The 22,112-nt window shown below is 37.4% G+C and overlaps 1 protein-coding gene across 4 annotated transcripts in view; it reads right to left on the bottom strand.

The window, feature by feature from the left end:
* The window catches only part of CHM (CHM Rab escort protein), an 83,758-nt gene extending 62,398 nt beyond the window's left edge, over positions 1-21,360 (bottom strand). For all 4 annotated transcript variants that reach the window (XM_074834794.1, XM_074834795.1, XM_074834793.1 and 1 more), the window contains exons 1-2: positions 21,296-21,360; positions 8,477-8,543 (exon numbers count right to left, since the gene is read on the bottom strand). In XM_074834794.1, coding sequence (XP_074690895.1) covers positions 8,477-8,543; positions 21,296-21,344 — 116 coding nt within the window. In that variant the 5' untranslated portion in view covers positions 21,345-21,360. The remainder of the gene's footprint in view (positions 1-8,476; positions 8,544-21,295) is intronic.
* Between the last annotated feature and the right edge of the window lie 752 nt (positions 21,361-22,112).

Below are 22,112 nucleotides of genomic sequence, written 5' to 3'. Positions count from 1 at the left end.
ACTCCACTGTTCCAGGTTCTGGCAGGACGCAACTGGTTTGTCACATGAGCACAGCTACACTGCTTCTGACCCAACCTGAGCGCGAAGTTAACACAAGGGCATCGCATGCCGCTTCTAAACTAACAGTGCCTCATGCGGTGGCTACACACAGGAGGGTTAAGTAAACTGAAACTAGGTCCAGACAGTAGAAACCACATCTCTCTTATCCATTATGTCAAATAAAGGAAAGTTCACTCTATTATTTATCTACCACTTACAGAACAGATTATGCTTATTATAGACTGTTAAGATGCTCTGGCAATTCTTATTGAACTGCATATACTGTAGGTGGAGCCACAGGAACTGATTTGTACAAAAGGATCGTACCTCCCTGAGCACTTCGCAGTTTATATTTACCACGTTCTTTCTTGAAAAATATGAGTTTACTTCTTGTAAATCACAGAAGATTGAGTTCTTGAGTTCAAAGAAAGTCTCTGCTCTCCCTTTTTAAAATTTTTCTATCAATATTTCTCTAAATATCAGTTGGATTAATTAGCTTTTGTTATCATGCATACCACATCTTAATTATTTAACCACTATTGATAGGAAAAATAATAGAACAACTAGAGTTTTAAAAATCACTAGTTCATGCAAAATAAAAGTTATTTCAGGATTTAATTCTATTTTCTGGCACTGTATGCTGGCACTTCAGAAGAGTGAAAGATACCAAAAATACCCTCCTGAATGGATATCTAATGTTATTGCAGACACAAAAACCAAACCAAACAAACATTTAGAGAGGAAAGCGAGTTTTGCATTCTACAGAATAATGCAAAGACTGTTAAATCAAATGGACTTAGAATCTTATCATAACCTCCTCCACTTTTAAATTGTAGCGGTAAGTGTGATAAAAGTGAAAAATTAAATTCAGGTTTGATTCTACTGTTTAAGATGGGTTGTTTTTGACAAGGCTTATCTGCCCTGACAAAGACTTCATTCAGAGTGTCAGCCCCTTTACAGTACCGGGGGTGATGCTCTGTACCAGGTTGCTTACTTAGCATATGAAGGACAGATGTCTGCCAGACAATGCCTAATTGCTCCTGACTACAAACTGACCTAAAAAAGTCTTTCAGCTACTGCAAGGAGATAGTGAAGAACATAAATAGGACATCTCTTGCAAAGACAACAAAATCCAGCCTTCACTGAATAAAGGTGGCCTCAACAACAGAACATGGTGTTTAAGGCCATGAACTGGGAGGACTGGGTCTACACTTTAAGAGAACACATAATCTACCCTGCAATTTGGTTACTCGAAGCAGAAGAGCTCCATCTGCTCCATCTAACAGATCTGCTACCAACCAGAAAGTCCAGTCATCTGTAAAAAGGAGTCCATACTTATCCTGTTCTGTGAATGCCATGGGTGAGGCTTAAAAAGTACTGCTATTTGGTATCATAGAGATTACAAACCAATGAGGATTAAACATATTAAATGCCTGATTCTGTCAGATTCACTCTGTAAAACAGTAACTGATAGTTGTGTGCAATGATAACCCCCAGCTTTGTTTTAGCTGTCAATGGTGCAGGTTAATTTCTTGCTTCTTCTTAAGATTCCACTGAATAAGAAGTTCAATATCCATATATTATCTGCCACTTCTGGGATTTCCAAAAAACACAGTCATGAAGATTTATTTTTAAGGGAATCTGCTGCTTTAGTTGCAAGTTTCCTTGAATATGGAATACAATCTGGCTGTCAGAGCAAGCAAGGCCATTGATCACAGAAATCGCAGAAAACACCTGCCTAAAATTAGAACTAGGTTTTTTGAATCTATACCAATATAAATTCATGCATATTTAGAATATTTAAAATTAAAACTTTCAGTAAGAGAAATGAATATGTTATTTTCACAGAAAGTTACAAAAGTTTATCTGGGAGCTGTCAGACATCTCCGATATAAACATTCCTCTGTTCATCAGGTGGATTTTCCTTTGAAACTACTTTTCTTTTAACCACTGTTGATGCGAATCAATCTTTTCAACAAAGCACTCTGTAAGGCTGTTCTGACGCTCAATCAGTTTTGAGAAGACAGTATGGTCTTTCTCAAATGGAAAATGAATCGCAGCTGTCCTTCCTTTCCTCTGGCATCTGAACACCTTTCCCAAGTTATGCTGTACCACCACAAATATTAATCTTCTATTGAAGCGCCAACTTCCAGATTTTTTTTTTTCCTGGAATTTTAATTAGTTTACCCTGCATTACACGATGAATCAGGATTGCTTAATTTTCTCATCTGAAAACACTACAGAAAGAAGGTACACCAGACATGATTACTGATATAATGAGCAAAGTTTCTGTAAAAATCTTGAAGAGGAATTCTGAAAAGAGCTCACTAATGGTTTTACAATTAGGAGTCCTTTGTAACCAAATATTTTTGTTACAGTTGCCCTGAAGATGAACCGAGGAACTCCTTAAAGTAATGGTCAAGATCAAAGCCTAATTAAAGCTAAAATATTCTCTCAAAATCTTAAGAACTAAGCTCCTCTCTTCTCTTGCTATATTAGCAAACTACAAAGAAAGATATTCTCTTCCTTTTTTAGGGTTATAATTCAATTATCCTCTAAAAATATGAAACATTCTGAAGGTGTTAACAGCAGAATTAGAAATTAATTTTTCTAACAAGTTAGAGCACAGACGTTTTCCTTTTCTATCATACATTATTTCCTAGATGATATTGTTCAAAACTTCTCCTGTATTACCTGGATTTTCATATGAATTAAAATACTGTTGCTTTTAGTTCACATTTTTCAAATCTTAAATCTGTAGTTCAGAGCCAATGGAAGAACTGCTGAAGTCATTTTTGTAAAGTTTTGGAAATGTAGCCCAAGTACAGTTTTAACTCTGCAAAAAGCTTATTTCTCTCTTCTCCTACATTGGTTTGGGGGTTCTTTTCCCAGTTACTAACACCAGTTTTTCTTCAAATACTTCAAAAGAATTAGCAAATTCCAGCTCAGAACACTGAAACTGCAAACTGTTTCCGACTGATTAACATTCTTGGAATCTGAACCAAGAGAATATCTAACATGTCCTTTCAAAGACAGACTGCAATTTGAGAAATTGAACACTTTGGAAAGCACGATACACACAAATAAAACATAAGTAAGAACAGAGAAAGTATTTCATGGACTATGCCTGCTAAGAAGACTGTCCTTCTCAGTGCCATGTCACAACAGCCATGGTGCAACAGTCAAAGCTGGTGATGTCTGAAGAAAAGATGCTGATGCCTCACGATTGCTCCCAAGAGCTGCCTGTATGTGTCTGTCCTGCATTTGATCTTTGAGAAAGAAGTCTCGAACCATCAGAGTAGCTGTCTTTTGTGAAGGAAGTTACTGCCACATCAATTTTAAGGATCTGAACACAAAATGACTTCTGTTTCAAACTCATAAAGTTTCATGTGCTACCTATTAAGTACACTGTCACATGTATTAAGAATTCCCATTCTGGCACAGTAATCATGCTTAGGAGCATGAGAATTGGACTACGCTTCCTTGCCTTCCAAGAGGAAGGGTTTAACCCAAACAGCTCTCGAGATCCTTCAGCTCAATAAAAGGGTGATGGTGGCAGTCACTTGCACTACATTATGTTGTACCCTGGGATATGAACATGACCAAAGGTAATTATCATGGACAGGTTGAGACATATTTTATTCTAATACCTTCACTATGAGATCATATCCTAAAACAAAATAAAAATAAACCCAACTTTTTCAAAAAGGTCAAAAGATATCAGAAATAAGATTTTTTTTGCCTAGGTTTTCTTACTGAAAGTTAAATAATTCCTTTATTTTTCTTAGAAGAAGTTAAGAAGCAACCTTATCTTTTTCTGGGTGCTGTACTTACACAGCTACCCCACTTCACAGAAGTTAAAGATCAAAGAGAAGGCTATGTGAAGACACAGGTTATATTACATCATAAATTTTACAAGTTCTGAAAAAAGTGAAACAGATTGTCTAGCAAGAAGTGGAACAAACTACAAAAGCAGGTATCTTGGAGTGGGGAGGTACTGGGAGGGTGCCCACCATGCTTTTGGACGCTCAGATAAAACAATTTTGGACACAAGGAACACTCAAGTACTCTACAGGCAAAGCTATGGTCAAAAAATAAAAGAGACAGGCGTTAAGAAGCAAGACATGAGAAGTAGAGCAAAAAGGGCACAAAAGAGGAGCTAAAATCCTGCATCTTGACACTCTTTTGCCTTTGAATAAGTCAACAAGGAAGGACAGACAATAAAACTACAGTCCACAAATGCTATATTCTAGATGCTGAAAATCAAAACCAAAATGTAGGAAAACATACCTCACCTCCATCCTCAGTAACCAAACTAGTATGCAACTATATAGATATATAAGAAGCAAATAAGCGAAGGACCAAAAGTAGAAAACATAGCAAGCCATCAGGAGAAGGTCCTATGCATACGAACAATCAGAATGGGAAGTATATTCAAGTGATCAACTTTTAGTCTTGATCTACCTTTCTTCAGCAACTTCAAGCTTAAACTAAGTGCCAATCTCCACATTTTAAATTGCAAATTACTTTTCTAAATGACTTAACAAATATCCTTGAAATTTCACATGTCAACAGCTCATTAATACCTACAGTAAATGTAGCTCTCTGAAAAGAACCACAGATTTTACCTTTATTGAGACAGATAGCTGGCACAGAGAAATAGAGCTCCTTCAATTACTATTTGGCAGAAGCTAACTTTAGTTTAAAATCAGTCTACAGGAATTTATGGCAACACTGCAGTGAAGTGACTATTTTGAATAAGATTAGCTACTGTTGATGGCGATGCTTGGACAGTGTTTATAAATCAAACTTAGAACTTAGTATTTTATAATAGGCCACTTCAAAACTATCTTCCATAATCACCTATGCAGTATATTATGATAAATGCAAACATGGCTGGAGATTAAAAGTAATAAAATGATGTACACAAGGTAATGAGTGCAAGCAAACTATAAACAAAGACTTTAACCACATATGTTTTCTATACCTGGTGCCTAACTTAACTCAGACCTTTGTAGAGAACAAAAGATTAATCAAAGTAGCACACCTAACACCAGATCTTATTTTCTGCTATTCTGAAAAAAATTTAAACTCATGATCTTTCAAGACGAGAACAACATGTATTGTTAAAAAGCAATATTGTAAATATAAACAGATTTTTCTGTTGACAAGTTTTCCATTATACTGCTACCTCAGTAAACTGTAACTTGAAAACCCATCCAGATATGAGCATATTAAACTAGTCATACAATAGAAAAGATGTTTTTATTCAGATGAATCTCTGGCAAGCTTTCTAAGACTTAACTTTTCACTTAAAATTCAAATGGCATCAGGGTGGGGGTTTTCCGTTGTTTTGGTAGGCTTTTTTTGCAAGTGTACTAACTTAAAACACAAAAAGCAGATGGCTTGAAATGCCTCCCCCTATTTATGGGGAAGGGGCTGTACAGTATAAACATTTAACTTTTTTTGCCAAGATATGAATTCTAGACCATGACTCAGTGAGCACATACACCAATTAAAATGACAACTATTAAAATGAGTGAAGAACACGTTGGTTAAGAACACCTTCCCCTGACCTTAGCCTGCACTAGAGTTGGAAAATAACTCCACAAGAGAAAGGAATCTAATGTAGAAGCCTTCGTTTTCATCATAAAAACAAAAGCATGTGTGAATGTAAATGAGCATATTTAAGTGAAAACAGAAATAAACAAAATCTGTATTGCACAGTTCTAATTGCCTGCTTCTGTGAGTTTTCTGAAAGGCTCTTCATCATAGTTAAAAATAGGCATGGATAAAAGAAATCAAAGTTCCAGTGGCTATAACTATTATTACAGACTTTGATAGTCGATGAACAAGAAAAATGGAAATAACAGAAGTGGTTCATTTAACAAAATCTAAGTAGGCTACCGGTAATATATGCATTAAGCTTCAAATCCAAATGTAACTATTTTATTCATTCTATATCTGCTTATTCTAAAATAAGGTTTTTAATATTTTGGTTAGCAATCTAATAGCTAATTTAATAATTACTATACCAAAATGCTTGAAATTAACATACCCTTATACATTATGCATGATGCCTTTATAGTAACTTCAGCATCACTACTACGTGGTTACGTATTTCTTTAAAATTATTACAATCTTAAGAGCTGTCTTTGTTTCAACTGAATTAGTTACATTAAATATGGAGCACCAGGTACTGTCTTGCTGTGTACTACCCCCCTGCGATGTAAAATACTAGAACATTAGCCCATTTAAGGACTTTTTTCCTTATGGTTTCTAGTTTTCTATAGGTTTTGAGAGTAGTCCATAGTGCCTGAAGCTTCATTAAGATGAGTTCTTAAACCAAATGCCCTCCTGTTGATAAAAACTACTCACTGAAGTGCATCACCTGTCCTCACTCCAGTCCAAGAGAGGAAGCCAGAGACTTTGTGGGCACTAAACAGCAAACTGAGCAATCGCAAATCATATTTCATGTAACCAGGTTAGTGAGCTAGTCTTGAAAATTCTGCAATTGTGAATGATTTCAAATTAGAAATAAATGTATGAAAAATGAATGGGTCCTTTGAAGGGCTGTAGGCAAAAGAGGTTACAGAATTTTAATCTTGAACTGATGATGTTCAGAGAAAAGGAACAACAGAAAGCATATCCTTTTTAAGCTCTTGGGGCAAGACACAGGAAAAACCCAAAACATGTATACTCTCTCTGGAAAGAGTCTCTAAACCTAGGTGCTGGCCACACAAGTGCATATCACAAAAATTTTCACAGCTCAAAAATATGATGTAAAAATAAAACACTATGCCAACATTGTAATTTTTGGTGAACAAGTACCAACAGTCAAAGCATCTAAGCTCCCAGCACTCTTGCTGCTACCACCACCTCAAAACCACCTGTCACCTGCTGGATTTCGGCAGAGAAGTGTATCAGCTAGAAAAGAGGTAACAGGTTGCCTGAAACTAGTTTCCACACAGACTTTTACTTGTTATTAGCAGAGTTATGATTTTAAACATGTAAGATATTTTCTTTTCCCCCGACTTCAGATCAAATTTTACCGAATTATCCACTTTGGTTGCATGCCCATTTATTTACCACAGCTGAAATACAGAAATTTGTTTAACCTTAGAAAATTATTATGCATTTTAGGCTATGACAACATATAGCAGCAGCAGTAGTGCTTGCTTCCTGCTTATGACTCTCTCCCAAAACCGTATTAGCCCAGCAAATTGCATAACTGCACTAACAATGGGACTGAAAAAGTAGCAAGGGGACAGGAGCCAGCTATAATCAAGATCAGTGGCAATGCTGCCACAAAATGAAAAAAAAAACCCCAAACAACTGTATAATCATCCCCTGAGCTCACATAAACTACAGCAGGCACAGTGTAGGTGTCTAGCACAGAAATCTCACAAAATACACTGCATTTGTTATCTTCCAGAAAAACACAGACAGTAAAGCAGCCTCAAAAGCTGCCTAGTAATGATCGACCATCTCAAAAGAGTTATGAGAAAATTAGAGTTTTAAAGTGCTAGATGAGAGAGAGGAGTATTTTAAGCTTACCTTGGTCAGCTGAGGCCCCAGCATTTGATCTCAAGCTTGCCTCAGAAACCAAAGCTCTAGATTTGAGTCATGCTACTAAATTTTGCTGAGCAGGTGTAAAAATAAGCCAAGGTGCAAATATCCTATTTTTTTAAAAAAAAAAACCAGTGTGCATCATAGTCTATAGTGACACAGTTCATAAAAAAAATTTAACTTTGGCTAGTTGGTAAAGAGAAGCAAAATGAAGTTAATCTCTTCAAAGGACGTAACGAAATACACTACTCCAAGCGCTTCAGCAAATCCTTCCATTTCTAAGTGCAACAGAAGTACTTTTTGAATCAACTGATTTCAGTGGTACTCTGCACTCTTCTTACAGACTGATTTAGCATGGGATAGAGAGAAGACAGCAAACAGAAAGTACTGCTGTGTTCATCTCCCGCCTTAGCAGCCAGATTTCACTCATCTTCACTCTGATAATTAAAATGCAAAAATACTTGTATTAACTTCTCTAGGCATTGAGAACTGATATACATGATACACTAGTAAAACATTTTGTCATGAAATGATAATGGCTCAGGTAAAAATTCTCACAAAACCAGAATGGGATAATTATTGTCAGGAATGATAATGAAGGGCACTAAACCTGTAACCATTCCTGACTGTACAAAAGGAGCCATCAACAGCGTCCTTGACCACATCACTTACGTTTGAAATTACTGAGCTAGCATGGAAAAACTGCCTGTTCTACTGATGGAAATAACACCCCAAAAATAAGGTAGAGACAGAAGTGTAAGATTACTTGACGCCAGATGAACACAAATCCTGAAGGGCACACTGACAGACACAGACATACTTCTAGCCAGTTTAACTCTCAAAAAGGAAAATTATTGAAGTAACTTACGAATCAACGTGAAGAACTCTCTGGCCACTTCTGGCACATGCTGCTGCAATAATAGATTCCGGCAAACCTGAAAGGACACATACAACTTTTAGAACTTAGTATGTTAAGATATATTAAAAAATGAAATAAAGTTACAACTTGGTCAGAAACAGGCAATTCAAACAAAGTTTACAATGTGAGTCACTGAATTTTAATACTCTCATGCTACTAAAATAATGAACACTATTTTGTGTTAAGATTTTGCTACGACCCTCTTGAATGCAACGCTTTTTTCTTTAATAATTGCATGGCACATATCACCCGCGAACACTACTACCTCTGAATTAAAGCTTGTCAGCAGTGTCTTCTCTAAACACCTTGTTACCATAAACAGATTGAGCACTTGCAGCACAACAATACCCAAATTTTAATGGGATGCTCTGTAACTGTACCTTTCCTGATACAAACAGGTATTATCTGAGGGCGTTTTTGTTCACTTCAAAGTGTCTGACGTAAGGTGAAGACTGCTTTAACAACCCATTAAAATGGTGTTTTAAAATTAAGAAATTTGTGGTAAAGGCTGCCTGCCCTGGCATATTGTCCAAGGATGATTGGAAAGCATGAGGGTAAAAGCCTGTTAGGATGGCATTAAACAATTATGTACGGCAGGCAGGGTCCTGAATGGTGCTCACTCCTCTGTATCACCTGTTAGCAAACATCTCTAGTGTGAACAGGTCTTGGAACTGTATTTGGACTTTGCTTCCAGTTGAACTGGTTTGCTCCCAAAGAGTGCCCAGGAGCACGCAGACCAAGACCTGAGTGTAAAGCTGAACTGCCAGCGCATTAAGGACATAATGAATGCGAGATGGTTGCCCTTAAAGTGGTATCCCTATCAAAATCTCCCACGTCATGCAGTTGTGCTCTGTCAAATCAGTATGCTTTCACTATATTTAGAAAAGATATGTAGTAAAAAAAAAAAACAACACCAAAAGGCTAGTGATACTTCTCTACCAGCAGTACCTGCTTGGAATGGCACATGATCCCAACTGGAAGTTTAATAAATAAATGAGGCTGTTCTCTAACTTATACTCCCACTCACCAGATTTTTACATGACCACTGACTAGATTCAGAAAAGCAGCATAACTCACTATCTAAAAAGCTGTATGGCACTAGCTTTGGTGAAATCTCTTTTTAAGTGATTGATTGGCTGTTTAAGCAGGTAACTCAGTAAAAGCAATTAAAATTCTAAGGGACTGGTATTAGGAGACACTTATGCTACGTATTCAATTAAGGGATGAGATTAAACATAGTGAAAGGAGTGTTTCACTGATCTGATTTATAGGGCAGTGGCAGAAGCAGCTGTACTAGTAACAACTGAAGAGAGACAGAACCACAAGTGGAAAAAGCAGGTGGTAGGGCACAAACTTCGTTGGCTAGCTTCGCACCAAGCATCACCTTCATGAGAATTTCAGGCCTGCAGTTGTCTGTTTCTTCAGAGAGAATACTGCCTTCATAAATGAATAAAAGGTCAGTGCCTGTTGCCATGCTGATGATTCATTTAAAACACAGAATGCAATATGTTAAAGGTTACTGGACAAATATTTACTACTTGTAAGATACCAGTCTTCACTTACCTAGAGTAAGAAGCTGTTAGCCTTTAATGGGATATTAAGTACAATTTAGTTCTCCCAGTGACAGGAACAAATAATTTTAAATGGTTGAGCTATTACTAACTCTAGAACTTGAAATACAGTCTAGAAGACACCTAGTGGGACTTAAGACACAGCAGACCATAGTTTCACCAACTCTTTAAGCCAGCAAAGGCAAATACAACCATCAACATAGAAATTCAACCTCTCTACCCTTATCTTCAGCCATTCCTGATCCCCTTCCACATGAAGTTGATGGTCAGTTTTTGGCAGACCAGCTCCACAGTGGTGCTGACAGTCCAAAAGTACAAATGTTTATATCAGTGTAACGAAGGACATTTAAGACAGGCATGGCAAATTTTGCAGGAAAATAGCTACAACTTCCCCACAAATTCTCCATTTTTAACACTTAGTATTTTGATGGATTAAAAAAAGAAAATATCTTTCTGCATTGATAAAATAGAAAAAATTACAATAGTTTTTTGCATTGCTGACCTGCCACAGCAAATGAAGGCTTATCATGGAATTAATCTCCATGGGTAGAAAGAGAGATGAACAATTGTATCAGTTCCTGGAACGTTTGTTTCACAGCCTAAAGACCAATATCCTAGAGTTGAATTTTTGGAAGAACTCAAAACACAGACCATTCTGAACAAAGAGACAAGGAGAAAATATGTAACTGCAGTACAGGCTTCAGGACTGTCGCAAGATCCTGGCTGCACACAGCTTTATTATGTAAAAGCAATTCCACATTCAGCTGTCCTCTGAAACTGTTTATATATGTTTCATTTCTCTCCATCTATAAACTATCTGGAATAGAATCTACAACTACTATTTTGTTTCTAGTTCCTGAAAAAGGTTTTCTCTCCTTCATTTGGGCACAGAGAATATTACTCTAGAAATGGAATTGAGAAACTTGTTTCTCCTTCCTTATTGATAAAAGCCACTGAGAAAGTGTTGTAAAACATGACCAGTGCTGCCCGGCTGACCAGGACTGGAGTTATAGCTACTAGGGCATAACTGATTGCTTTAAGCTTGATCCAATTGATACTGTGTTGGAGGTCTGTTCTTCCATTAACCTTGGATGAAATTGCTCCCCGAATTAGCTTCCTCACTCTTGAAAGCTGGCATCAATTTTCTTCACCAACCCTTTGCTTGTAAGATACTGTGGCCCCTGGAGTACCCACTGGCAACAGAATGAGAAAGTGTAGGAAAGGCAAGGCCCATGCATTTTAGCTTTAGGAGAGGCTCTTACAACAACTTGATGGAGCAAGACACCATTTATTCTTACGTGACAAAACCTCGGTAAACCAAAGAAATAAGACTGTGCCTTGGCAACGGTTTCTGAATTCTCTTCTCCAACAGAAATAAAAGCACACAGAAAAGGGGTAGCTTTGTCAAATGCAAGTTACTCCTCCATTTGATCTGGACTGCACAATGGTTACTTTACAAAAGCCTTTGCCAAGAAAGGCTCTGGTAAACAGACCATTATAATATAGATAGTCACTCTCTGCTTAAGGAAAAAAAAAAAAAACCACCACACTAACTCAGAAAAGTCTCCACAGAGAAATGGTAGAGATTTATTTAATGATAGCATGTGAAGCTGAACTATCTCCTACAGGATGCTCACACAGCTGTGCAAAATAGGTCCTCTTCAGATTATTCAATAACAGAGAAATACATTATTTTTATTAATTGATCCTATTTGGAAATAGTTTCCTATTCTGAACTTTGATCGGTCAAAAACTCTAAACTGGATTATATTCAGGTTTTGAAATGCATTCAGACCCTAGCTACAGGGTAGAACAGACTCCAAAACTTCTCACAGTTCAGTTTGAAGATTATGATTTACTAGAGAATTCTGGTGATTGCAGGGGAAAGGCTATATCCCCCTTGAAGATTATGATTTACTAGAGAATTCTGGTGATTGCAGGGGAAAGGCTATATCCCCCATATTGATTCTGAAGTTTCACTTATGCCTAATGAGTAAATAAAGCTGGGTACCTGCAAAATGGTTTTCTCATGAAGGATTATTCTAACACTTCCTGCCACTCATCCCTCTTGGGGAACAGTCAGCTGTTGATTTTGCCAGCTTAAGGGATGAAGGATATAGCACTAGAACCTGTGTCACTCATGATGTTTAATGTTTTTGAACAGGCAGTTGAGTAGTGATGTGGATCCAATAATTTGAATCACAGAACAGCAAGATCTTAATAAGAATCTACATTTCCTTTCAGATTATAAAAAAAAAATATTCGAAGACTGTACTCTATCAAAATCAGTAATCAAACTACTGAATCAAGAAATCTGCCCTCTGGAATAATTAATAGTAACAAATATTTTCCTACTAAGCTTTATGCTTATTAGTTACTGTGAAACACAGTACATACCTGATTTTATTGTATCTGAAATGAAAAGGGCTACTGCAAAAGAGCATTTTCTCAAGTAAGTTTCAAATACAGACAATTTTTAGATTTGCAATGGTATTAGCAGGAAATAATTCTGAATAGTAATTGCATGATCCAACCACAAGAAAGCAGCAACAGATCCAGACTTCAGTATGTTATACATAAACATCTGGCAGCATAAAAGGGATTTATGTAGAGAAATAAGGAGCCCATACAATTCTTGTATCAATTTAATATGCTGACTCAGAAGTTCTTCATATTTGAGGCAGAATCAATTCAGAAATAGCAGTGCTTGTTATCAAGAAGTATAAACACTCTCTGTGCTTCCTGGCCCTTTCATATCCAACTTTAGAATGCTTACACATGAAATATTTACATCATGTTAAATTGTCCTGAACCTCATTTCTCTTACCAGGAAAAACAAAGATAAAGAGTTTTCCTTCATGAAGGAGGACTGATTAGTACCAGTTGAAATCTGTATGATCTTAAAGCCATTACCTTCTTTCTCCACTTACTAACCTCCATTTATCAAATGCAGTATTAGGTACATTAGCCTCTCTGGCCTTCTCAAGGAAACATTAATTTAAAATTTCTATGAAGTAGGACATTACATCTGCAGACAGATATAAAAATAAGTACAAAATTGGAGATTTTACTCATTAGTGATCTCTGGGTCACCAACATGTTCTAACAGGTAGAATTTCATAGGTACTTCTTGACACCTATCCAGAAAGTGATGCATTTGCATGAATCCATGACACTGCCTCACTGAAATACAAGCGCAAAGTGAAAGTGAACCAACTTCTAAGTCTTTCTAGTATTGGTCCAGGAAAAGTGCTGACCACACACTGGCCCTGCTGTGTTTGGACTTCTTGCATCCTCTTGAAAGATACTGAAAAAAAATGGCAAGCAGATTCAACTGTAACAAGCTGGCTCCGATTAGACTAACAAAACATGGTGGCGTGGCTCACTTCAGCATGGAGAAGCTGAAGTTAGTCCTATAAACTCTTCTGTTTCTCCAGCCTTCTGTATAATGCATTGGAAACTGCTGCAAGAGATTCCAGGAATACACCCGAAACAGTTGCAGCACCAGAACGCAGTAACCCAGCAAGCAGATAGTATAAACACTCGGTTCACAACCATCTTATGACGAAGAGTCCAGCCCACTTTTGATAGCAGTAGTTGTCACTGCCAGCTGTCTAAGCACTATTAAAGCCTTCTTGGACACGTAAGAGGAAGATTTATCTTAATAAATCTTACAGATGTGGCTGCTGCAAGCTGACCTTGAAGTCTACATCTGGTTGTTTCCAGCAACCTCTGACCAAGATAATTTCCTCTATATGAATTTTTGGACCTTGTCTACAAAGCAAAATCAGCCATACTTTCATTTTCAAGAATAAAGTGTTTTACAAGTAAATAAGCAAAAAATAGAGGAATTAGATACACATTATATACAGTTATCAAGATACCAATTCTATTTTCAGTTCCAACACAGCAAAATTAAAATTAGAGATAACTGCTAAGCTAGAAAACTCTTCAGCTTTAGAAGTCAACTGATTTTAAAAGCTTTACAAAATAATGAAAAGTTATAATTCATCTCTGTGTAATCAAAAATTAATTTCAGGCCTACACATTCTGTGTCTTCTGATTAGTGGCTATACATAATGCTATAATGATGCACTGCCTCTTCAAGTGACTTTAAATGGATACATTCAGTGCCTCAAGCAATTTATAAACTAAACAGCTTCGTCTGTGTGGAAGCATCTTGGTTCCTGAGTTGTTCACTGTAAACTATTTCCCAGTCATCCAGCTGATAAGCTTTTACTGAATTACACAAGATTCATCTTGAAAAAGTCTAAATGTTTAATTTGCTTCACTGTATCTACTAAATAAATCACAAGTGGCTTTTTCATAATATAAAATGTTGAAGGGAAATATATTAAAAATGCTGGAACACAGACAATTTCAAAACAATCTTCTGGAGTCAGATAGTTGACCAGCTGCAATAAATTCTGTTTGTATCCGAACTTCTAAAAAGAGAAGAGCAGCTGACTCTGGAGAAGCTCACTACACAATCTTCATGGTGTGTTTTTGGTATTTTATAATTTAATCGCAAATGAAGTTGAAATACTTATTGTATATAATATTTTAGGTTAAAGCTAGCTAATTAAAATTGATAGTAGGTTTGATTCATCTTATTATATGCTCATATTGCAGAATAATATCAGAAAATATTTCTGCATTACAGAATATGGTAGTGGCATAGAAATGACAATCCACTAAGACAAGTAAGAGATCTTAACTGGTCAAGGAAGGAGCCACAAGTAACAAGTTTCTTCTCCTACATTAGTTAATCCATATAGTTATCTGCGTAACATCAGAGGAACATGGCAACGAAAACCACCGAATCTCACGGTGCAAATAAACGTTACTTAGAAAAGGAACACAAGCAGACACTTATGCTTCAAATAAAAATTTAACTTGTTACTAAAATTCAAGCTCAAATCAAGCAGTGTTCCCTGAAGAGGAAAATAAATAAATAATTCACTAAATAAAGAAATCAATAAGAGAATGCACTTTCTGAATTTGGCTCCAAGTCACAACAGCCCAGAAAAATGAACACCAAAGGTATCAGAAAAAATAACATACATGAGATATAGACAACAGCACGAATGCAACACAATTTTAGCTTATTAAACACTTATATAAAAATTGTATAACTGGATGAGTCATGTCTCTGTGTGGTAAAGTTCTACTGCATCTAAACAGTTCACTCATGGAATGTCTACGACACTGAATCAAGGTAACAGATTAAAAAAGTAGTACCCAATTTGGCAGACCACTTTTTGAACTATAGGTGAAAGCAGATTACTTCAAGGTGAAGAACTGTGTTTACTGGAAAGGAACAGCAGCTTTACTTTTCACAATGAGAGGGCTACCTTCCTGTAGAAGGGTAATTTTTGCAGAAATAATCAAATTTGCATACTTTTATATAAACAAATATTATCTTTACAAGTACATCCCCTTAAATCACATCTATTAAGTAAGATGACAGGTAAAATCCAGAAGAGCCTTGGTGTCTGAAAAAAAAAAAATTGTATTGAATAAAGAGGTTTTAAGTGGATTTCTCTAGCACATACTACAGCTATGAGTCTAATCTTTGGTTTACAGATAACGCAAACAAACAGCAGACAAAGAAAAAGCAAAGCACATAAATTAAGAGATCTGTATAGTAAGACACACTTTTATTTTTACCCAAGTCTGCTAATACTTTCACTTCCTTTTCTGACTCCCTGCGGGAAGACAGCTTGCTCTCCTTGTTCCTTACACATTTTTAAACATTTCATAAAAACAGCTTTTAGAACTAAAAAGTTTCTACTCCTACATTAGTAATTCCATATAGTTATCTGTGTCCTCACAGAGGCTCTTACAAAACGCTTTTGTTAGCTCTAGAGCAACCTCAGCACACCAGGAGGGGTGACTTCTTGTAGGACTGAATTACCAGCTTTACGACCACTCTCCGAACAGTGGAATGATGTTTTCTACTGGGCATAGACAAACGTGTCTTTTTGACTACCCTCGATTCAGACTAGAATTTCAAAGTATCTAGCTAAGAATTTTTGTAGAGGCATTTTTCACCTTGATGTGCAGATGACCTACTCTGTATTTTTCACAGTAGGATCACAGGAGTACTACAGTCTCTTATTTTCTAGAATCAGAAATATAATCTGGAAAACCTGAAGAACATTAATAGGCTGAGAAGGACAACAAAAGATCCACAAAATAATGAGTTTTCTTACAAGAGCAGCGAGGGACATATCACAGTATCTGGGAAAGAATCCTATCTGAGGTACCAGTGGGAGTCCAAGCCTCCAAGAAGGTTATCACAGCACCTCTGCTATGCAAAAAAATTCAGAATAGAAGACATGCCAGAAAACAACCCCTCAATTTTAGTCAGGTTAAAAAAAAGTCAGTAAGAAGATAAAGGTATGTTTACTCTTGGGGAATACTATAAAATAAAAGGGGGGGAAGGAAGAAAACTGACGCAGTGTTCATTTTGTCTGACATGGACAGGTAATGACTTATTTACAAATGATAATAATATGGGTCTATTGCCTCCTTCCAGACATCAACATTATACACGTCAGTGCCACTGTATTAGTCCACAATGACCAATGACATCAAAAAATATCCACCTTCAGCTGGTTTTCCATCTAGCTTCTGTTGTAAAACTCTAACTGCTGGTGTAAACTGAAGACTGTATACTTATGTAAGTTAATGTAACCAAAATATCAGCCCAGAAGATGTATCAGGAAATATTTTAGGCATATCCTAAAAATATCCTGCAATGATAAAAACATCAGGAATTATTCATTTTTCAGTTGGTTTTTTTGTTTTGTTTTGGGTTTGTTTTTTTTTAAAATCAATCTTCAGTTTTAACTTCATAATTCACATCTATAATATTTAGGTCAGTTTTTCATGGTATATTTTTAAAATTGTATTAGTATCTGGAAGTGATTTTTCCTAACACTCTAACACTATACTTACATAAGATAAACATAAAGTACTTATACCACTCCCAGCATATCGAACAATAAATAATGGATTCTCTTGACAGGACTTTGATGACCTGGCAAAGCCCGAGTGCTTTCAGCCAAAATCATATGAAACCATAAATCACTCTTTATTTTATAGAATATTTCAAAATGGATTCCTGCTTTCTACCTTGAAAGTCATTTCATGTGTTATTTATAACCACTGAAAACCAGAATGGAAAGAAAATTGCATAGAACTAGGAAATTTACTGTGACTGCTTTTATAAAGAATAACTCCTTTTTAGAAAAAAATTAGAATTACTAGCAGACAAACTTGTGAATACAACCACCTTTTAAAGAGCCATATCCTTTATTTTACAACCTCACCAGCAGTTAATACAGGTCTTCTGTAGTATGAGAGACGAGTTTAAGAAGTTAAGATTGAATATAATCCAACCAACTGAAGAAATTCAAAAGTAAGGATGATCCTGCATCCTCATCCACACCACTTAGAAACATGCACAGCCATGTTGCAAATCTTTGCACTTACAGTAGTTTCTGCCATAAATTCAACACTGCTGAATGTTTTGCCTATGAATTTTCCTATTTGACAACTGCCTAAAGACAAAAGCTCTGCCATTGACTCCTAGCTCTGTCATTCTCAAATAGGTGCCTGCTTTTTGAGATAAATATTTATGAAGAACGCATGATGTTCCCTCTCGCTATAGATGTACTACCATTTTAATGTCTGCACCAATTTAAAAGTTGACCCCACAAAAGCTTATCAATAATGAACTCATTTAAATGAACATGCCTAACGCCCACCTTGAATTCCTCAAGCAAGCACTTACATCAGCCCTCCAAAACCCAGATCCTACAGGCCTTTAGACAAATAAAAATCACTGAATATCACTTTCCAAACAACAGACCTTCCAAAATACAACTGCTCTGAGGATTGACAATACTGCCCTGCTTTGGCAGAGAATCATCCAATAAATCCATTCCTGTTTGATTAGTGGGTAACTTGTCCATAGTTCTACAGTCAAAAACCAGGAAAGTAGGGATACAAGAGGCCTGGAGTGGGGGTAGAAGAAGGACTTCAACACTGCAACAAAAAAGGGGGTAGAACAAAAGAATGGTTATCATAACAGCTTTAATTCTCATATTGTGCTGTCATTGAAAACCTCAAGATATGCCCACCGATTTTGTGTCATACGTTAATCTAGTTTTCTTTAGAACTATGGATATAAATTCCATGATAGTAGTGAAACTTTTGCTGCTGAATCCACCAGGACTAGTATTTTTGTACTACACATCCATCTTGCTCCAAACTTGCCCGCGCAAGAAAATGTTTAAACTGGGTTAAGGAAAAGTAGTTTCTTAAATAACTGAATTTTCTTTTCCCAGAAAAATATTGAAGAAGTAATTGAACCTAAGCATTAAATGGAGCACTGATGACTAAAATTTGGTGTGAGGTTCCATTTTCATTAAGCTTACTACAGGGAAACAGTTAAATGAGCCTGAAATAAAAACAAATTCAAATCTAATGTTACCACTCAATCTAATTACTAAAATTAACAGATGTACAAATTATAAAACCAGAAAAAGGCCACACATGCAGAAAAGAATGCAATTACTACTATGCAGTTAAAAAGATCATTAACACAAACATTCTAGTTATTACGACAATATCCATAGGTACACTTATAGGATTAGAAAACAGAGTTAAAGACAAGGCTAAGATATTCCCTCAGGAGTCATTTCCCAGAAGAGAAGACAGATGAAGTTTGAATAATCTTCCATACTGAGTAATATAATACAGATTAAAAAAGCAGTCAACAGTGTTAGTCACCATTTACCTATGTTCTTATTAAAAAGGAATGCAAAGAAAAGACAATTCCTAAAACGTGGAATTCTGAAAAATCTTTAAATCAGTTATAGCAGTATTCTCTACAGGTGGGCAAAAACACATCCTTTAATACAAATCCACACCACCACCACCACGAAAATACAGCAATATTTCAGTGGAATAATTTAGCTCAAAGAATTTCCTTCCCCCAACATCAAAGCTCTAACATTACACAATCATTCCAAAGCAGGGAAGATCGTATTTGATGGGTGTCACATTTCAAACTCTCACTAGCACAGACAGTTCAGCCAAAAGTGCCTTTGCTGGTGAACTGCCAGTTTCAGGAGAATTCTTCTAATAGCGTGCCTAGGCGTGCACAGCCTCTTCCGTTGGTGACACCCTGCCACCAACCACGCTCCTCCGCAGTGAGCAGCCTGGTATTACTTAACACAATTACTTAATTACAAAAGCTCCAAAAGAAAATTTTGGCAGCAGGTTTTTACCTTTGGAATCATGAAAAGATTGTCTTATTTATGTAAGTTATAGTCAGCTCTTTTAAAGAGGTAACACCTTCACTAGCTTCCATAGTAGCTAGAATAGCTACTCTTACTACTACAATTTTCACCTTCTAGCTTCCTTAGTACCTAGAATAGCTAAACAGCCTAACATTAATATTAATTTTATAAACCTCAGAGTTTCCTTTAATTTTCTACATCACTGCATCATCTACATAAATACTATTTTTCTCATCGCAGTAAAAAATTAATCATCCTCAACAATCAAAGAAGTTACATGATTTTTAATATTTCACCCTTTAGTTTGGTGCTTTAACCTTTCATTATTTACCATTCTGATCATACACTCAAAATATTCATAACTCTGAACACATATGAAAATGTCAGATTCATTACTGCAGCTTCCAATCCATACAACAGGGTTAAGAACACAGAAGGGATCTCTTAATTTGCTCAAGAACCTTAATTTTGCATTTTTAGTAGACTTATGGTCAACAATGAGGACAATACATTTTCATTTATAATCTCTGAAAGTCCACTACTACATCAGAAATCCTTTGAGCAATTATACATACACTGTAAGGGGATTACTTTTTTCTGGTAAACATTGAAACCAGCAATTACATTGAGAAATTCACTCATTCTATTCCAAATTGCTAGAAAAGCAGTCTTAAATCTGAAGGACAAAATTTGACAGATTAGTGAACTCCGAAAACATACTTCCTGACTTCACACATAAACTAGTAACATTTAGAAGTGTCTTCCCTTTTGTGCTCCAACCAACATCCTGAGCTGACTGTTGAAGCTCTTCATAAATGCAAACAAAGTGTGAGTGTAAATCTGGGACCTATAAACAGTAATGTATTTTGAACATTTTAAAACTAGAGCTCAATTTAAGGTGAGGGGTTTATCAAGACCTGTTCAAACCAGGCTACTCACTGGGTTCTACAAAACAGAAATCGATCGCAGTACTTACAGATAATTATGATACACAAGCATCAAGTATCTTACTCCTGAAGGAATATTTTAGAATTGGTCTTGTAGTCACAGTGTTGTGGTATGTTTCAGTGAGACACTCAAAACCTCCATCTTATTTACCTTAACAAGAAACAGGATGAACTTGTACAGAAAGTGCAGGCAGTTCCAGAAAGTTCAGAGTTAAGTCTCTGATACGTGCAATCATTCAACTTTATGTTTGTTCATATACTGAGAAATACACTTTAGTGAGGAGGACTCAAAAAAAAAAAAAAATGGGGGCTATCTGTAAACAGGCACAGAGATTAGAAAAAAGTTCTGTAAATTCTTGTATTATAGGATACAAAAAAAGCAAGAGAGATTATCAACATATACCATATATACTGCAACAACATGGCATTTAGCTCTTAAGAACTATTTTCAGTGCATAAAAGTAAACTCGACAAGCAAGAAAGTATTTTAGGAATAAGGTCTGTCAAGGGTTGCAGAGGCAGGCAAGGCTTTCTGAAGCACTAAAGGAGCAGCTGACCAGGGTGTACAGGGGCAGGAGGCGCACCTGACCAGCTCCTAAGGACGGGGTTCATGGAGAGCCCCCTCCCAGTTAAAAGCCCCGCACCACACGTACCTTCGTGCCACCTCTATTTCTAAGCAAATCTTGACACTTAAATCTTAGTAACAACCCTAGAGCTGCCTGCGAGTCCTCGGATCACTGGCGCAGCGCTGTCCAGGCAGGTACCCTCAGCAGCCACACGCAGCCCCAGGCCTCCGCGGCCGGCCCGCCCTCCCCAGACGCCGCTGCCGCCCCACCACCCTCAGCCGCCAACTCTGCCCCGTTGCCCCCTCTCGAGAACCAGCACCTTGACACTATCCGCCCAGACCCTGTCCCCCGCCACCGCGCCGTCTCCTACCAGTCCCTATCACCACCACATCAAACTCGGTGGGGAGGTTGTCCGCCATCTTGGGAGGGACACCGTCACGTGGCAGGCGCTGACGGAAATGGCGGCGACGCCGGCAGAGACTTCCGGCCGCCGCGCGCGGGGGCTGCTGGGAGCGGTGGTTCTGTGCGCGGGGCCGGTGGCCGCCCAGCCCGCCAACAGTCTCCCAGCAGCGCTCTGCTGCGGGGTCGTTCTTCCCGCGGGCTCTCCGAGCTCTCTCCTTACTACCTTCTGTAAAGCATGCGGAAGCCCCAGCCTGTTCAGTTCTGGCTGGCTCTTCACAAAACACGTTCAAAAAACGTTCTTCGTGTGACAAACGATGGCCCCTGCCTCGAGTCTCACCCCCGCGCACTGCCCGGCTGCTGCACCCCCGGGGCCAGGCTCGGCCTCTGCCCTCGCTCCGGTCCCTGCGGGCCCGCTGCCCCGGCCCTATTCTCGCAGTCTGACTATCCACCTAGCTTCTTACCCGTCTAGTTTTCTGCTGATCCAAAGAACCAGCCCTTGCCGGGGATACAGGAATGCTGTGGGAAACAGCGGTGAATGCATACAGCGATCAGTAAACTTTTAGGATACAATATTATGGCTGCATTCCACCTACTTACTTAAAATGCTAAATACTTCAGTGCAAACACACATTTTTTTTGTACAATTTATGTGTCAATTCCACTGAAGTTTCCTGGATGACCAGTTCTTCTGTAACTCACAATAGAGTTCATTTTTATTTCCTGCTGCAGTGTTCCCAAAATGATTTATATTGTTTGTTCAATCTCCTTGATCACTTTATTAATAT

Source organism: Strix aluco, chromosome 10 (assembly GCF_031877795.1).
Source record: "Strix aluco isolate bStrAlu1 chromosome 10, bStrAlu1.hap1, whole genome shotgun sequence".
Classification (NCBI taxonomy): domain Eukaryota; kingdom Metazoa; phylum Chordata; class Aves; order Strigiformes; family Strigidae; genus Strix; species Strix aluco.
This window is presented reverse-complemented; position numbering and strand designations above follow the sequence as displayed.